Source organism: Fringilla coelebs (genome assembly GCF_963513975.1).
Source record: "Fringilla coelebs genome assembly, chromosome: 20".
In the NCBI taxonomy this organism is placed as follows: domain Eukaryota; kingdom Metazoa; phylum Chordata; class Aves; order Passeriformes; family Fringillidae; genus Fringilla; species Fringilla coelebs.
The window spans coordinates 2,338,411-2,353,000 of NC_140046.1; the positions used below are offsets into that span (position 1 = coordinate 2,338,411).

Sequence of the window (14,590 nt, forward strand, 5' to 3'; positions counted from 1 at the left end):
TTTGTCCGTGGGGAACATCCCTGCCGTGCTCAGCGGGAGGCTGAGGAGCTGGACCTGCCTCCTGCCACCCTCCCTGGAGCTCTGAGTGTCCGTCTGTCCATCCCAGGGTGCTGCAGTCGGTGCAGCATGGGGTCACTCTGTGCGGGGGCTGCCCCTGTGTGTCCTGACCCTGCAGTGTGTCCATGGCACCAGAAGTGCCTGCAGGCACAGGTGGGTCCCCAGCTGCCCTGTGTGTCCCTGCACTGTCCTGCAGCCCCACTTGCCTCCCACATGAGACCTTTTCTCAGCAGGATGCAGAAAAATGCCTTTGAGTTGCCTTTTAATAGGTCCTGTAAATCTTATTTTATGCTAAAGCTAAAGACACGTTTATTGTCGTCAGAAAGGAGGAAGGGCTGGTGAATCCCTGACTGGCCCCAAACCAGGTGACCTGGGAAGAGCAGAGGGAGAAGGCTGAGGGCCATGGTTATCCCTCATCATCTGGGGACACAGCAATGACACCAGGTAAAAACCATGGGGTGCAGACCCCCGTGGCTGGGATGGGCTCAAGGAATCCTGGCTGCAGCACCTGGAGCTTGGATCAGGCCCAGGAACCAGGCTGGGGATGCTCCCATCCAAGAACCCAGGTGCTCGTTTTCCTCCAGCACCTTCCATGCCATAAGGAACCATACAGGGTGTGTATATACATTTTTTTTTCATGTCTTTATTGAATATTTTTAAACCATTGCACAGGCAACCTCAATCCCAAATCCCAGCCCAGAGGTCAATGGAGAATTGGCCCTGCACCTGCAATCTGAAACCAGCCCTGCCTGGCTGGAGAGCCTCATGCTGGGCCACTAATGAAGGGTTCAGGGGGTTGTTTTTCTTTTCTATTTTATTTTGAGACTCTGTTTTGAAGCACACGGCCAAGAGTGGGAATTTCACAGGGTAAACAGAAAAGCTGCTCTGAAGTTATTTATTGGTTCTGTTTTCCAGCACGTGGACTAGTATTGATTTATTTTGCAGTGTCTCCAGAGGCTTCTTCAAGGTTAAAATGTAGACATTGCATGTTAGGCTGGACTAAATACTGGCAGGAAAACACATTTGGCTCTTTTAATTGGAAAAACATACTCCTTTTATCACCCTGAGGCCAAGGCTCTGCCACAGCAGCACAAGGAGGGCAGGGGAATGCACACAAGTGTGAGATGCTCTGCTTCACACTTGCTGTGGGAGCACAAAGGTCCCCACAACCAGCTCTGGGGTCCCACCAGGCCCAGAAAGCAATTCCTCGAGGGAAGGTGGGGCCAGCAGCCATTCCAGGTGGGGAAGCTGGGTCTGAGCCTCCTGCTGACTGAACTTGGGCTGTTTACAGGAGCCACCATGGCCAGGCTCCATCCCAGCTTCAGTTTTGCCTCTTTGAGCTGCTCCCAAACAGCACCAGGGGCTGAGCAGGCTGACACAGCCCACTGGGGACGATGCTGGTCCCAGCAGCTGATGGCAGGGACTCATCTCAAGTGGAGATGCTCCACACCAAAAGCAGGAGAGACTCCCACATGCCAACCTCAAACCCCAATTCCCTGTTTTCTGGCCATACATTTACAACCATTATTCAGCTGGAGAAGGGGATGGGAAAAAAACTCTTCATCTCTAGGAAGTACTTACATCCTCAAAGTATTTCCAGCCTCTGTGCTGCTTGTTCCCCTTTCTTTGGCAGGTTAAGGGCCGCTGGAGGAGGCAGTGTCAGGGTGGCTGCTGCTGCCACAGCATCCCCTTCCCCGTCATCCCCGGGCCGGTAGCGACTGCGAGCAGCCAGGATGGAGGTGGGGAGCTCTGCCGGGAAGGTACAAGCTGAGGTTTAGAAATCATGATGTGTGAATTGAAATGGGAAGCAACGGATCTCGGGAATCACCGCAACTGCTACAAGGTGTTCCTGAAGCTGTCAGCAAGCCATCTGCCCGCTCGCCCTGGGTAAACAGAGGCTCCAGCCAGCCCTCCTCGGCAAACCGGGAAGCACGGGGGTGCCATGGGGTGAAGCCCTCCAGGGCAGGGTGGCAGCGGCGGGGAAGGGGCTCCGGGGCTGCGGGAGGAGGGAGCGGCGCTGCCTCGCTGGCGCTGGGGCTCTGGAGCGGAGCCCTGGCCGCGCCGCTCGCTCCTCGTAACTCATCGCGGAGACACCGCCGTGGGGAGCCCGCCGAGGGCCCGGCCAGCAATTTATGGCTCCGGGGGAAACACGGCAGCCGCTCCGGGAGCGGAGCAGCGCAGGAGGAGAGCGCCTGGGGTCAGCATCTTTCGCTCCCGCCTTGCCTCCGCTCCCGGAGCGCGCCCCGGGGCACGGCGGAGGCGAGGAGCGCACGGGGACAGCCTGCCGTGCTCCGGGCACACCGCACGGCACAGCTCCTGGCACAGCTCCTGGCACACCTTGGGATGTCACCCCCTTCCCACGGGGACGTGGGGACATCCACGTGCCCGTGTGAGCTGGCGCAGGGGCCACGTGGAAGCGGCCACGGGCTCACAGCCCCGGCGCAGCTCGGCATGTGGCCCTGATTGGGAAAAGCTGGGTGACCCGGGATGACACGGGCGCGTCAGTGCAGCCCCAGAAACGCCCCCGACGGGTCGGGACTGCAGCATCGCTGCCAGCCCCGAAGAGGGGAGCAGGAGGAAGGGCCCGTGGCTGAGACAGACCGTGGGAGAGGGTCTGAGGGGCTTCTCGTGGCTCCTCACGGGGTTGGAGCTCTGGCCAGTGCTCCCAGCCCTGTGCTTGCTGCGTGTTAATCACACTGTGCCTCAGTTTCCCCTCTGTGCAGGGAACATTGGTGTCCTTGTCCACAGCCACCCAGAGAAATGTGCTGAGCTTTAGTAAATTCTGGGGCTGAGTGAGCTAAAAAGAGCAAAATTGGGAAATTATTTTGGCAAAACCAGTGCCAAGGTCCATCAGTGCCCTGCAGGGAGGAGTGTGGAGGGTCCCAATTTCAGGGCTGAGCTGCCTTGTCAATGATGCTTGGTCCATGTTAGTCTGTCTTCCTGCAGTGCCAGCCAGCACTCCCAGCCTTCCCCCTCACCCACAATTCAAAATAAATACAGAGAGTGAACATGACCTTGAATGTATAGTCTAAAGCTTTTAAAACTCTCCTCTAATTCTTTTAACTTCCCGCACATCTATCCTCTGCACCAGCCTCCTCATTTCTCTTTCTCTACAGTAAACTTATACCCTCTCTAAAGTGCCCAGAGAAGACGCTGCAGATGAAATGTTGCTTTAGCTTAATTTCCTATTCCTAACATCTGCTTTAATTAATGTCATTTGCTTTGATTTGCTGCCAGCATGCCAGTGCGGCACTTCCTTCGTTTCGCAACCTCAACCATAACCTTGTGGGAATGAGGATCAGGTGTTCCCGGCTGATCTCATCTGGTTCAGGGCATTTATCTCGAGCTCTGAGGCTTTTCTGCACTTTGTCGGTGGCACCAGCACAGAGGCAAAACCACAGAGCTCTCCTTGGCTGGAGGTGCTGAGAATGCGCTGTAGATGAAGGATGCTGCTATGGAAAGCACTGACCAGCATTTCTTACCCAGATTTTTTACACCTCCTAGGCTCAACTTGGAGCAGGAACATGGTAAAGCAGGAGAGAGGGAATGGAGCCCTCCCCCGGTCCTGATTTCTGTGTCAGGACCATCCTGCTGCTGGCTCTGTGCCTGCTGTCCCCACAGTCCTTGAGGCTCCGTGGCCAATGCTGGATCCCACTGACCAAGTTGCTTCCTCAGGTCGAGGTTCCCAGCCCAGGCAAGCATTTTCCAGCCATTTACCAGCATGGAAATGGATGAACATCATGTGGCAGAGGTGGGGAATGATCTTGATGATGTCCCAAAGCAGCCAGGCCAGCCCCTAGACCGGCTGGCAGACCTGCAGCAGCCTCATCACCTGGGGCAAGGTGAGAGATCCCAGCGTGGATCCCTCTTCTCTGGGGGTGGAGCAGTGGCTGGGGTTTGGGGCAGAGCCCATTTTGCTCTCTTCCCTGCCTGGCTGCCAGGTCAGAGCAGGGAATGGCAGGGGCAGAAGCACCTGGACTCTCTGTAGCTGTGGTTGTGGTGCAAACCTTCTCCATGGGAACAGCTCTGTGTTCCCCACTGCTCCTGCTTCTTCCCCAATTTCACCCCGTTGGTTTATGACACGTGCAGACTGATCCTGAGGATCACGAAATCCCTTTTCCATCCCTCTCTCTGTTCCCACTGCACGGTGAGATGCTTGTGCCCGTCCTTCAGCAGGAGCTGCCTCGTTCTCTCTGCACCACCAGGTCAGTGCTCTGAGCTGTTGTGTGAGAAAAAATTCCTAATTTGAGGGATCTTTTCCCTTCGTCTCTGATGGAGCCAGCAGAAAAGCAGAACCCAAGCAGAAAAGCACCAGCAAGCTCCCCACAAGTTTCTGCAACTGCTTTGCTTGAGAGAAGCTCCTCACACAGCGGAGCCTGGAGGAAATTTTAGCAATTGTCTGTTCTGGCCCCAAATCACTGGCACTTGTATACAGCAGGCCTGAAATGGCCCCTTTCCCAGACAGCTCCTTAAGCAAGGTTTTCCTGTCTCTTTATTTAATGAATGTCAGCCATCCTTTCTCTCCTTGCTGGAGCCAGGGGCAGATGCTGCTCCAGCATTTCATCCCTCCCCTCTCGCCAGTTTCCCTCGTTCTACCTGCAGCAAATTTGGGGTCCCACAGCAAGTCATGTCCCAGGAGGAGGAAATTCCCAGCTTCTGGGCCCCATCCCAGTTGGCTGTCCTTTCCCTTCCTGTTTGCTTCTGTTGAGAACCTTCCCCAGGAATGGGAACTTGGGGCCTTTTTGCAGTTCTTGTCCCTTTACTGGGAGGGCAACAGCACCCCTAAGGTTGAGCCCTGTTTTCAGGGCAAACCCACTCCCTGGGCAGGGAGGAAAATCCCCAAAATGGAGAAGAGCATTTGTCCCAGGCCTGGCCCTGCCCCACTGCAGCCCAAGGAATGTGTTTCACGTCAGTGTCCGGGAGTGGGACGGAGGCATGAGAGGGATGTGACTGAGCAGGGAGCAAACTGCCACATCCCACAGGCTGGCTGGTGATGTGTGCCGCCCTTGAAGCAAAACCCTTCCTCAGGGTGGCCCCTTTCCCCCAGGCTCCTGCTCCCCAGACCCCCATGCTCCCTTCCTCTCTGGTCTCATCTGCCTCTCACCTTGCCTTCCTCCATCCCCTTGTGCCGCCTCCCCCCAGCAGCTCCACATCCGGATGAATGTTTGTGCCTCTGCTCCAGCCTCTACACTCCAGCTCCTGCTGCTCCCTGCTCTCCTCTGCCCTTTGAAATCCCGGCTGCCTTCCCATCTCTGAACGCCTCACACCCCTAAACCCGCCCTGGGTAATTTAGCCAGGACCCAGGACAGGACTGATCCCTGGGAGGGTGACGCACGGCTCTCTGGCAAGGCTTTAATCCCCCAGGGCCCCTGTTTGCTCCTGGCTTAGTGTTTTCTGTTCCCTCCCCATAGCTGCAGTGCTCAGCCCTGTTTTCACCCCCTGCCATGCTGTGTCCAGCCCTGGATGAGGGAGAAAGAGGAAAGATTCCCCCTGGGCAGCACGGTGGGGCAAAGGAGCTGGCCAAAGGGAGCAGCAGGCTCTGCTGGCTGTGAGGGCTGGCTGTGCTGTCTTGCTCAGGCTGTGGGTCAGGGGTTCTGGCCCCTGAGGGGGCTCTGATGCTTGAACAAGATTGTTTGGCCTCACTGGCCCTGGTTGCTCTGTCACTGTGCCACACTGGGGGCTTGGACAGCGTCTATGCCCACCTCCAGGGCAGAGGCAGAGCTAGCAGCTGGCTGCCTTCATTCCTCATGCTGGGAATTTCTCACCCAGACCAGCATTTCCCTCTGTTTACCCTGGAGGACAGCAATTCCCATAGTAATATCCTCCTCCTCATGCCCAGCACAAATGGAATAATCACTCTGGGCAGGACTCTGCCAGTCCCTCATCCCTGCACGGTGATGGATGGATGGATGATGCCAAGGACTGTGCAGAACCACAGCACGTTGCTCTGCCAGTGTACTGGCCTGGATTTGCAATACCTGAAGGCAGTTTCTTGCTCTGATTCAGGGCTTAAGACAAGGCTCTCCTCTTTTCTTCCTGCCTGTGACAAGTGACTTGCTGTGCTGTCCCTTGCTGGATTGATGTGCCTCTCCTTTTTGCCCACAGCTCCAGAGCAGCTTCACCAGGAGGTTCCACACGTCCTCCTCCCACTGCACCAAGATCCCTGCAGGACACTGAGCTGCCCTGGGGCTGCTGTCCCTTCTCCATGCACACATCTGGCTGCCACCCTGACCCACACCTGAGTCCCTTCTCTCCACAGCAGCAGCAGCAAGGCCTGCCTGGCCCCCATCCCGTGCCAATGGCAGGCCCTGCTCAGACCCCACCCCACAGCAGAGTTTGGTGGGTGCAGGAAGCAGAGCTGGGGCTGCAGAGAAATCACCGGCTCTGAGCACTGGGCTTTGTTCTCCTTTTATTTTTTAAACCATCATTCCTATTCCAGCTCCATTAGCCTGCTCCCATCTTCCCATCCTCCAGCATGTTGTAGCTTTAGGGCTTTTTTCATTAAAATAAAAAAAAGTTATTGCAAAACAGACGGAGCTTTTTTAATTTTTTTTTTAATGTATGTAAATCTTGAAGTTAAATCAGGGCTTTGGCTGGGAAATACCACTGGGGACGATCTCAGTCTGACGCTCAGCAGGGCAGTGATCTCTGGACTATTCATTCTTACAAAGACTTTTCCAAGCTCATGGTAAAATCTCTTCCTTCAAAAAATGTACGATTGATTTGAAATGTTAGTTTTTTAGGCGCTACTTTAAAAAATAGTGATTATATTCAAAAATAAAAACCTAGAGCATTTGGACAAAACTAGGGTTAGTTTTAAAAATTAAACCAATTCCATAATTGTTAGCTTTTCCTTCTAAAATATTTAAGCTCTTAAAAAATGTCTACATACATGAATATTCGTTCATAGTTTAATTATTTCTGATACAGGTTTAACATTTCCGGGCTGCATCTTGCATAGCTTTGTTTGAAATTACGACGGGTGAGTACACTTGGTACGCTGGGATAAAATTAACAAATACCCCCCCAAATATTTAAAAACAAATGGGAATATGGTTCTTCGTTTGATTTACCCGGTTCCAGCGGAGCTTGGTGCGAGACTGAGCGGCACATTCGTTTACAACGTTTTAAAACATTCGTTAAAATATTTATTTAACAGTTTAAAACAAAGCCTTAGAGCCTACAAACGTGCCCAGGTCGGGGAAATACATGTGGATGATTGGGCTGAACGATTTAGAAGCAGAGAATCACTCGCATTTCAAACCGTGCATATTTCCAATGCCCTCTCCGTGCATCTATTTTAGGCAGATGCTTAAGATTAAAGGGCTGCACGTCAGCCCGTATCTTACCCACGCTTCCTTGTCATCGTTTCTTTGCGATTAAATTTTGTGTTTTTCTTTCAGCCTGGAAGTGTTTGGTACCAGTCTCTTGGCAAAAGAGCCTGAGGAATGGAAGGGTAAAGAAATATGACCCAGCTGCTATGCACAATGAGGTTTGTAAGTCCTTGTATGGTATAAATAAGCATATTACACAGTTATTAGAAATTTGGCACTGTCGCTGTTTAGAAGCAAGACTCTGATGCTCTGTAATTCCTCCCGAGTTCATGCATAACTCAGTATTAGCCTTCCATTCTTCCAGCCTTGTTACTGGCCAAATTCGGCAACTTTTTCTCAGTACTCATCCATTCAAACCCTTCTCAGCAGTGTAAACCGGTGAGTTTCCTCTCAAGTCAGTAAATCTATGCCAACCCACGCGGCCGAGGCTCGGTCCTGACTTTCCCCCCGCCTCGCACGGGGCTCTGAGCCGCCGCCGTCGGGGCCGCGCGGTTCCGTCGGGTGCGGGCTCGGGGTTCGCTTCTCCCCTCGTCTCCGTCGTGGCTGGCAGGTTTCCTTCGGGGGAAGAGGAGCCACGGAAAGGCGCAGCGGCTGGAAGAGCGCTGGAGCATCCCGCGGGACGGATCCCATTCGGGTTTCCCCGGCCCGCGGACTGAGTGTAACTTCGGAGAAAAGCGACAGTAAACTTTTATTAATCGCCGGTGTTTAGGGCCAAGGCATGAGCGAGCTCGGTGACAGTGATGAGTGGTTTGGAGCGCTGGTCCCTGAAAGCGGGGCTTATCCTCCCACTGCTCCCTTGGCTCGGCGTTGATGAGCCGTGAATAGGAGCCACCCTGCCGTCGGGGATCCGGCCGTTTATCTGCCGGGTGATGACAGTCGGGCTGGTTTCGCCTCGCCGTCAATTGCCGCAGCCTTCGGGAAGCGCACGGAGCTGCCGCAGCCGGGGGCTCCGTCCGACGAGGACGGTTCATCCCCTCGGTGTCGGCCCCTTCTCCGTGCTCGGGGGATGAGGAAATCTGTGCAGTCCCGGAGAAACCGACCCCGGAGCCCGCTACGGGCAGGTGCTGCCCGGGCTCAGGGCACGGTGAGCCGAGCGCGGCCGGACTCAACCGCACGGCGGGGAATGGGCCCGACCCCTCCGTTCCTGCGTCCCCGTACGCACCGACGGGGAAATCTCAGGCTGGAAGGAGGCCCGAGAGTCTTTGAATTTACTTTAATTAAATCCTCCCCACCTGAAATTGCCCCTCCGCCCTTTTTTCATTGTTGTTCAAGGGGGAAAACACTGAATTTAACGTCGGGAAGCTCAGGCAGCGGCCGGCATTTCCCCTTGCCGCAACTGCGGGAGGAAGGGCTGAAGGGAGACCTATCCAGACAAAGCCGAGCCCCAGGTCCCGGCTGCAGAGTCACAGCAATTTCACCTTGCCATGGAGCCCGCCCGGTCCCGCAGCCCGAGGGAGAGCCCGGCCCGAGGGTGGGAACCGGCGGCGGGCCGGAGCGAGGGGTGGGCACGGTGCCCGCGGGGCTGGGGCTCGGGCCGGGCCCGGAGCTCAGAGGCGGCTGCGACCGCGGAACCGGCGGGGAACCGAGCGGGGCAGGCCAGCGGGAGGGAGCCCTGGCTGAGCCGGGCCTCTCGCTGCCCCTCACCCTTCGCCCCCTCTCAGTGCCCGCTCGGTCCGTCCGGGGACAGGACGGTCGCGGGTCCCCTCTCGCCCCGGCCTCGTCGGGGCCCGCCGCGGCCCGGTCTCACCTGCCCCATCCCGCTGGCTCCTGCGAGTTCCGCTCGCCTCGCATCTCCCGGCCCGCTCGGGTCTTTTTTTTTTTTTTTCTTCCCTTTCCTTTTTTCTTCTTTTCTTTTCTTTTTTTTTTTTTCTTTTTTTTTTTTTTTTTCCTTTGGTAGGAGTGGGGGAAAGGTTCATTACGAGGTTGACCCCACTTTACTTTTTATTCTGCTCCTGTTCCCAATTTCGGCACCACGTGACGGTGGGAGTGAGTTTGGGTTTAAATTCACTTTCAAGAAAACCCCGATAAGACCCCTGCCCCTGCCGGCCCATGGCGGGGTCCCTGTGAGCCCGGCGCTGCGGGAGCGAGCGGCGCCTCGGCGCCCGCCCGGGACCCCCGGCTCGGGTAAGGGCGCGGAGGGGATGAGCAGGGGCTCGGGGGGCACGGTGAAGCGCAGAGCCTGGTGCTGTCGCGACATAGCGCGGGGCACAGAGGTGGAGCTGTCGCGACAGGCCTGTGTGTACAGCGGTACCGCGCGGCGGCCTGGGCGCGGTTCGGACGTGAGGGGCGGCTCGGCGCAGGGAGGGCAGCGCTGCGGGGCTCTGTGTGTGGGGGGCTTGGTAATGGCGACAGCCAAGCTTAAGTGACCCTTTAAATCGCGACAGCACTCGGGAACTCTCCCGCAAGGGTTCTCCTCCTGATTTGGGGGTTTAACGCGGCGGTGGGAGCCCCGAGCAGCGGTGCCCGTGCCGCAGGGTGAGGGTGGTGTGAGCGGCCTCTTCCCTTGCCGCCCTCACCTCGGGGCGGCCCTGACGACCTGGCCTGGCCTTCGCTTTGTTGTGGGCCTCAGGTCCAGCCTTCCTTGTGGAAGGGGGTCTCTGTCGCGACATGGAGAGGAGGGGAAGCCCTGCCTCGTCCCCGGGCTCGCAAGGGAGACCCGCAAACGAAGGCAGGCCGGTGGACCTGGACGCTTTTATTGCAGTGCAGGGTCAGGCAACCCCACGGGCGTTGTGGGCCCCTCCTGAGGCGGGACCCCTGCCCAGGCGTGATTTCGGCTCTTCCCCATCACCTCTCCCGGGCTATCCCGGCTCCTGCCGCGGGGTCCCGCCGAGCCGGGTGCCCTTCCAAGCGCGGCCTATGCCCTCCGCTGCAGCCCCGGCCTTGCCCGGCTCCAGGGCGGGCAGTGGGGAGCCCCAGGACCGTCGGGGCTGTGAGGGGGCGGTGGTGCCGAGGATGTCCCCTCTGCCCGGACTCCTCTCGGAGCAACGAGCGGCTCCGCTCGCCGCCAGGCCCGGCGCAGCGCCGAGGCAGGCCGGGGAAGGCCGCGGCCGGGTCTGGTGCGCGGGAGCCGGGCAGCCGCTGCCCCCGCCGGTGCCCCCCGGTGCGGACCGTCGGGCGGGCTCGGGGCCGGGCCGGGCGGGCCGGGCCGGGCCGGGCGGAGCGGGCCAGAGTCGGTGTAAGGGGATGTGATTGACAGCGGCAACGTCAGCAACAGGAGGGGAAGGAAAAGGGAGGGGGGGGAGACAAAGAGGGAGGGAGTCGAAAGGCCCCAAACTGGATCTTTATGGAACATTTTCCGCCGAGATCAAGGGAAAGTGAATCCGCGCAGCGGGGGATGCTCCGCACGCCGCTGCCATCGGGGGCCGCGGAGCCGCTCCCGGCCTGAGCACCCCGCGGATGCCCTTCATGCCGCAGCCGTCCCCAGGCCAAGCCCGGAGCCCCCCGCTGCGCCTCCTGCCCCTCGGCCGGCCGTGTGAGTTCCCGGGGTGCGGGGGGAAGGACGGGAGGGAGCGGGGGGTCCAAGGGTGCGGGGCTCCCCGCAGCCCGCCGAGCCCCGGCCTGGGGCGGGACACCGCCGCCAGCCTGCCCTGCTGCTCCGCGCCAGCCAACCTGCTCCGTACCGGGGGCACGGGTCCCGGTCCGGGGCTGGAGCCTTGCCCTCGGCCTTCGCCGCGGACACCTCCCTCCCACCTGTGCCCTCCCGGTCACCCGGCTCCGCTCTGCCGTTGGACACCGGGACACATCCGCGCCTTGGCTGGGGCCGTCCCGTTCCGACACCCGAGCACCGGGCGGAGGGACTGGTGGAGTTCTTGGGGCACTGAGCCCCGTACCGTGCTCCCTGCTCGGTGCTCCCTGCCCGGGGATTGCGGCTGGTCGCTGGGGTATGTGTGTCCGCTCGCACACAGCCGGGCTGGCTGTCCGGCTCCTCGGCGGGAGCTATCCTTGGAATTCTGGTGTGAATGGAGCTGGGAGTCCCAGCCCCGCTCTCACCGGAGCTCTACTGGAGCTGGAGTTTGGGGTGCCAATCCCGCTCTTCTTGGAGCTCTGCTGGAGCTGCAGTTTGGGCTCCCAGCTCCTCTCTCCCCCTTCACAGCCGCTGTCCCGAAGAGCGGCTCGGCCTTGGCGGCTTGGAGCAGGGACCGGGGCTGCGGGCCGGGCTCAGGAGCGCTCCCTCGGGTGCGCAGGTCCGCGGCCAGCTCCGGTTCCGGTCCCCGGGACCGGCACCCCGCATCCCCTCGGAGTTGCTCCCCCTCCGCGCCGCCGCTGCCCGTCCATCTGTCTGTCCGTCAAGCGGGGCGGGCGGCCGCGTCCCTCCGCGCTGTAAAAGTCGGCGTTGATGCGCGGCAGCCCCGGCGGAGCTGTCAGGCCTTATCTTTATTGGCTTTTCCCAGTCTCCGTCCAAGTTTAAGAGGGACCCTTTTATCTCGGAGCCCAGCACTCCCCCTGTTTACACCGTCCGGCTCCGCCGCAGCGCTTCGTCGCGGAGTCCCCGCAGCCCCGACGGGACGGGGCAGAGAGACCGACCGGGCCGGGCTGCCCTCCCCGACGGGTACGGGAGGGGAGAAAGAATCGGGGCTGGGGGCCTGCGGCCACATCAGACGTGAGCTGCCCTGGCCTCAAGCGGGAGCGCAGCCACGCGTGGGCGGCTCCCCCGCGGGGGCTGGCGGGCCCGGCCCGGCTCTGCCGGGCACAGCGGCTTCCCCCGGGGCCGACGGTGTCACATCCCAGTGTCGCCGAGTGCCGCCGCCCGAGGAAAGACCACGGGCCGGGCCGGGCCGGGAGGGCCTGACCTCGCAGGTGGCTGTTCCCGGGGCTGGGCGAGGGGCAGGGGTTGGACGTGGCCCCCGGTGCCGCGAGCTAACATTGCGCCTCTCTCCCCCAAGGAAATGCTCCAGGAGAAAAGCCTGTCTGAAACCGAGGAAGGGTTTCCAACAGCCCCCGCGCCCGGCCATGCGGACACCTCCGCCGGCTCCCCCGTCCTCGGCGTAGCCGGGGGGAGCAGCACGCCGCTCAGCAGCCCGCAGCTCCCCGACCCCGAGCAGGTACGCTCCGTCCGGCCCCGCGTCCTGCCCTGCTGTGCCCTCACCCCCGCCACCAGCCCGGCCCGCCACCGAGCATCTTCCCCGGCCACGACACGGGGAGGGATTGCGAGGAAAGACCATTTTTCTTCACTTTTCTTTGGCTTTATTTTTTATTGTTATAATTTTATTTTCCCTGTCCACAGCAGGCCGCCTCCGGCCGGCCGTCGGTGCGTAAGGGTAAAGGGCGAATCCGAGCACTGAAAGCCGCGGCCGGCAGGGCCCGAGCCGTGGCGGAGCCGCCGCCGCTCCTCCCGGGGCTGCGGCCCGGCAGGCAATTCACTGGGGGTTTTCCATCCCTAAATAAAACGCGGCTTCTGTGCCTTAGCTCCGCGCACGGATGCGATGTCCCCGGCACGCCGCGGAACGCACAACGCGCGGCCCTGGATGACGATCCGTTGTCCCCGCGGCTGCTCCTGGCCCCGGTTTTTGGGAGGCTTAGGGCGAGTTTGCCCCAACAGACCTTTTTTCCCCTAGGAAAAAACGAAAAAAAGAAAAAAAATTTCATTTAGCCGCAATGTCCTGCCTGGTTGTGAAAGTCTGCAATTAAAACCGGCCTCCGTTTGTTTCTTTTATTTTTGGCAAAGGACAGCGGAATTTTTGAGACTCCATCCTCCTCCCGCACAGGCTGGTGGCTTCGCCCGGAGCCTCGGCTGTAGCGTGGGCCCTGAGTGTCCCCAGCCCCGGCCCTTCCCACCCCTCCTCACAGGTTTTCTCCATCGTTTCTTGCTCTTCTCATTATCTTAATCTTTTTACAGACAATAGAAAATATCAAAGTCTATCTCCATGAGAAGGAGCTATGGAAGAAATTTCATGAAGCTGGCACGGAAATGATAATAACCAAAGCAGGCAGGTTAGTGAAAATTCCCTGCAAACATGTATTGCTTCTGATCTCTGTGAAATGTCCTGTTTGCCCATACTGGTTTTTGCAGAGCTGGTACACTCAGTGGCATTTAAAAAATATTACTGTGATTGCAGATTTCAGTAAGATCATTTTTTCAGTGTAAACTGTACATGTGTTTGAGTGTGGCAGTTGGAATGTAGATACAAGAAAATGTTATGGAGTCGTTTGAAACATTTAGTCCTAATTCTCTCTGGTAATGTTTTTTTTTTAAATTATATTTTAATTAGGAGATTAGCATAATTATGATGTTTTGGTTTTTTTCCAAAACAAAGCAAACCCCCTTTTCTGTGCTGTGCATTAAGACTTGTGCTGGGACACTCTGCACCAAAGTTTTAGCAGTATGAAGGTTCTTTTAATCTCAAAACTGAAAGAGAAAAGGCTGCCACTTCTGGGTAAAAAAATAATCTGTTTTCCCTTGGAAACAAATAATTATTTTTATCAAAACAAAGCCCCCTCAGTGTGCACACCCAGGGAGGGAGACCAGAGCTTCACAGAGACTTCAGTAGCTCAGAGAACTCAGCCCTGCCTCTGCTCAGGGCTCCTGTCCTGCCCGGGCTGCTTTGGTGGGAGATGGCAGAATAAATGTCAGAAAATTAAGAATCAGAATTAAACCTCAGACAATCACCAGCTCGGGAATCAGCTAATTCCCAAGAAAATTAGCCGGGTGTCACTGTGGGCACCAATGTATCCGCCCTTGGCTTCTGCGGCAGCGGGCTCACCTCGCTGCTGCTGCAGGGAGGGAAAAATTGAGGCATTAGCATTTAACTCCAGCACGGCTGAGTGCTCCTGCCGTGCCCTGCCACTGCTTGTTTTACACCGTGCGAGCGACCTGTGCAGCCAGACACTCAAATAACGGGGAGAAAACAGAGAAAAAAAAAAAACCCAAATAATTTCTATGCAGTATTTATTTCTCTGTGGTCTCTGATCCTTCGTGCAGAGCAGCCGTGGGGGCTCATGGAGTGTGTGTGTGACTTTTCTCCCCTGTTTGCTGCTCCCACTGTGAGACCCAGAACCCAACCCTCGGCACTGGATTTTTGGGACTGATGAGTGCTTTCCCTCTGCTTTCCTCCGTCCCGGCAGTGCTGCTCTGTGCAGCAGCTGCTCTGTGTAGGGCAGTTGTACTCCAATAAGCAAGAAATTCCCATTATTCTCCCTGGAGACGGGGTGTATGTCCCAGGAATCTTCCATTTATTTGCTATGTGGCTGTTTATGGAGTG

General features: G+C 57.9%; 1 protein-coding gene across 1 annotated transcript in view; it reads left to right on the plus strand.

Moving 5' to 3' along the window:
- Positions 1 to 12,277: 12,277 nt before the first annotated feature.
- The window catches only part of TBX4 (T-box transcription factor 4), a gene marked incomplete at both ends in the record, with an annotated part of 29,619 nt that continues 27,306 nt past the window's right edge, over positions 12,278 to 14,590 (plus strand). Inside the window, 2 exons of the mRNA XM_084219077.1 lie at positions 12,278 to 12,433; positions 13,228 to 13,322. Coding sequence (XP_084075203.1) covers positions 12,278 to 12,433; positions 13,228 to 13,322 — 251 coding nt within the window. The remainder of the gene's footprint in view (positions 12,434 to 13,227; positions 13,323 to 14,590) is intronic.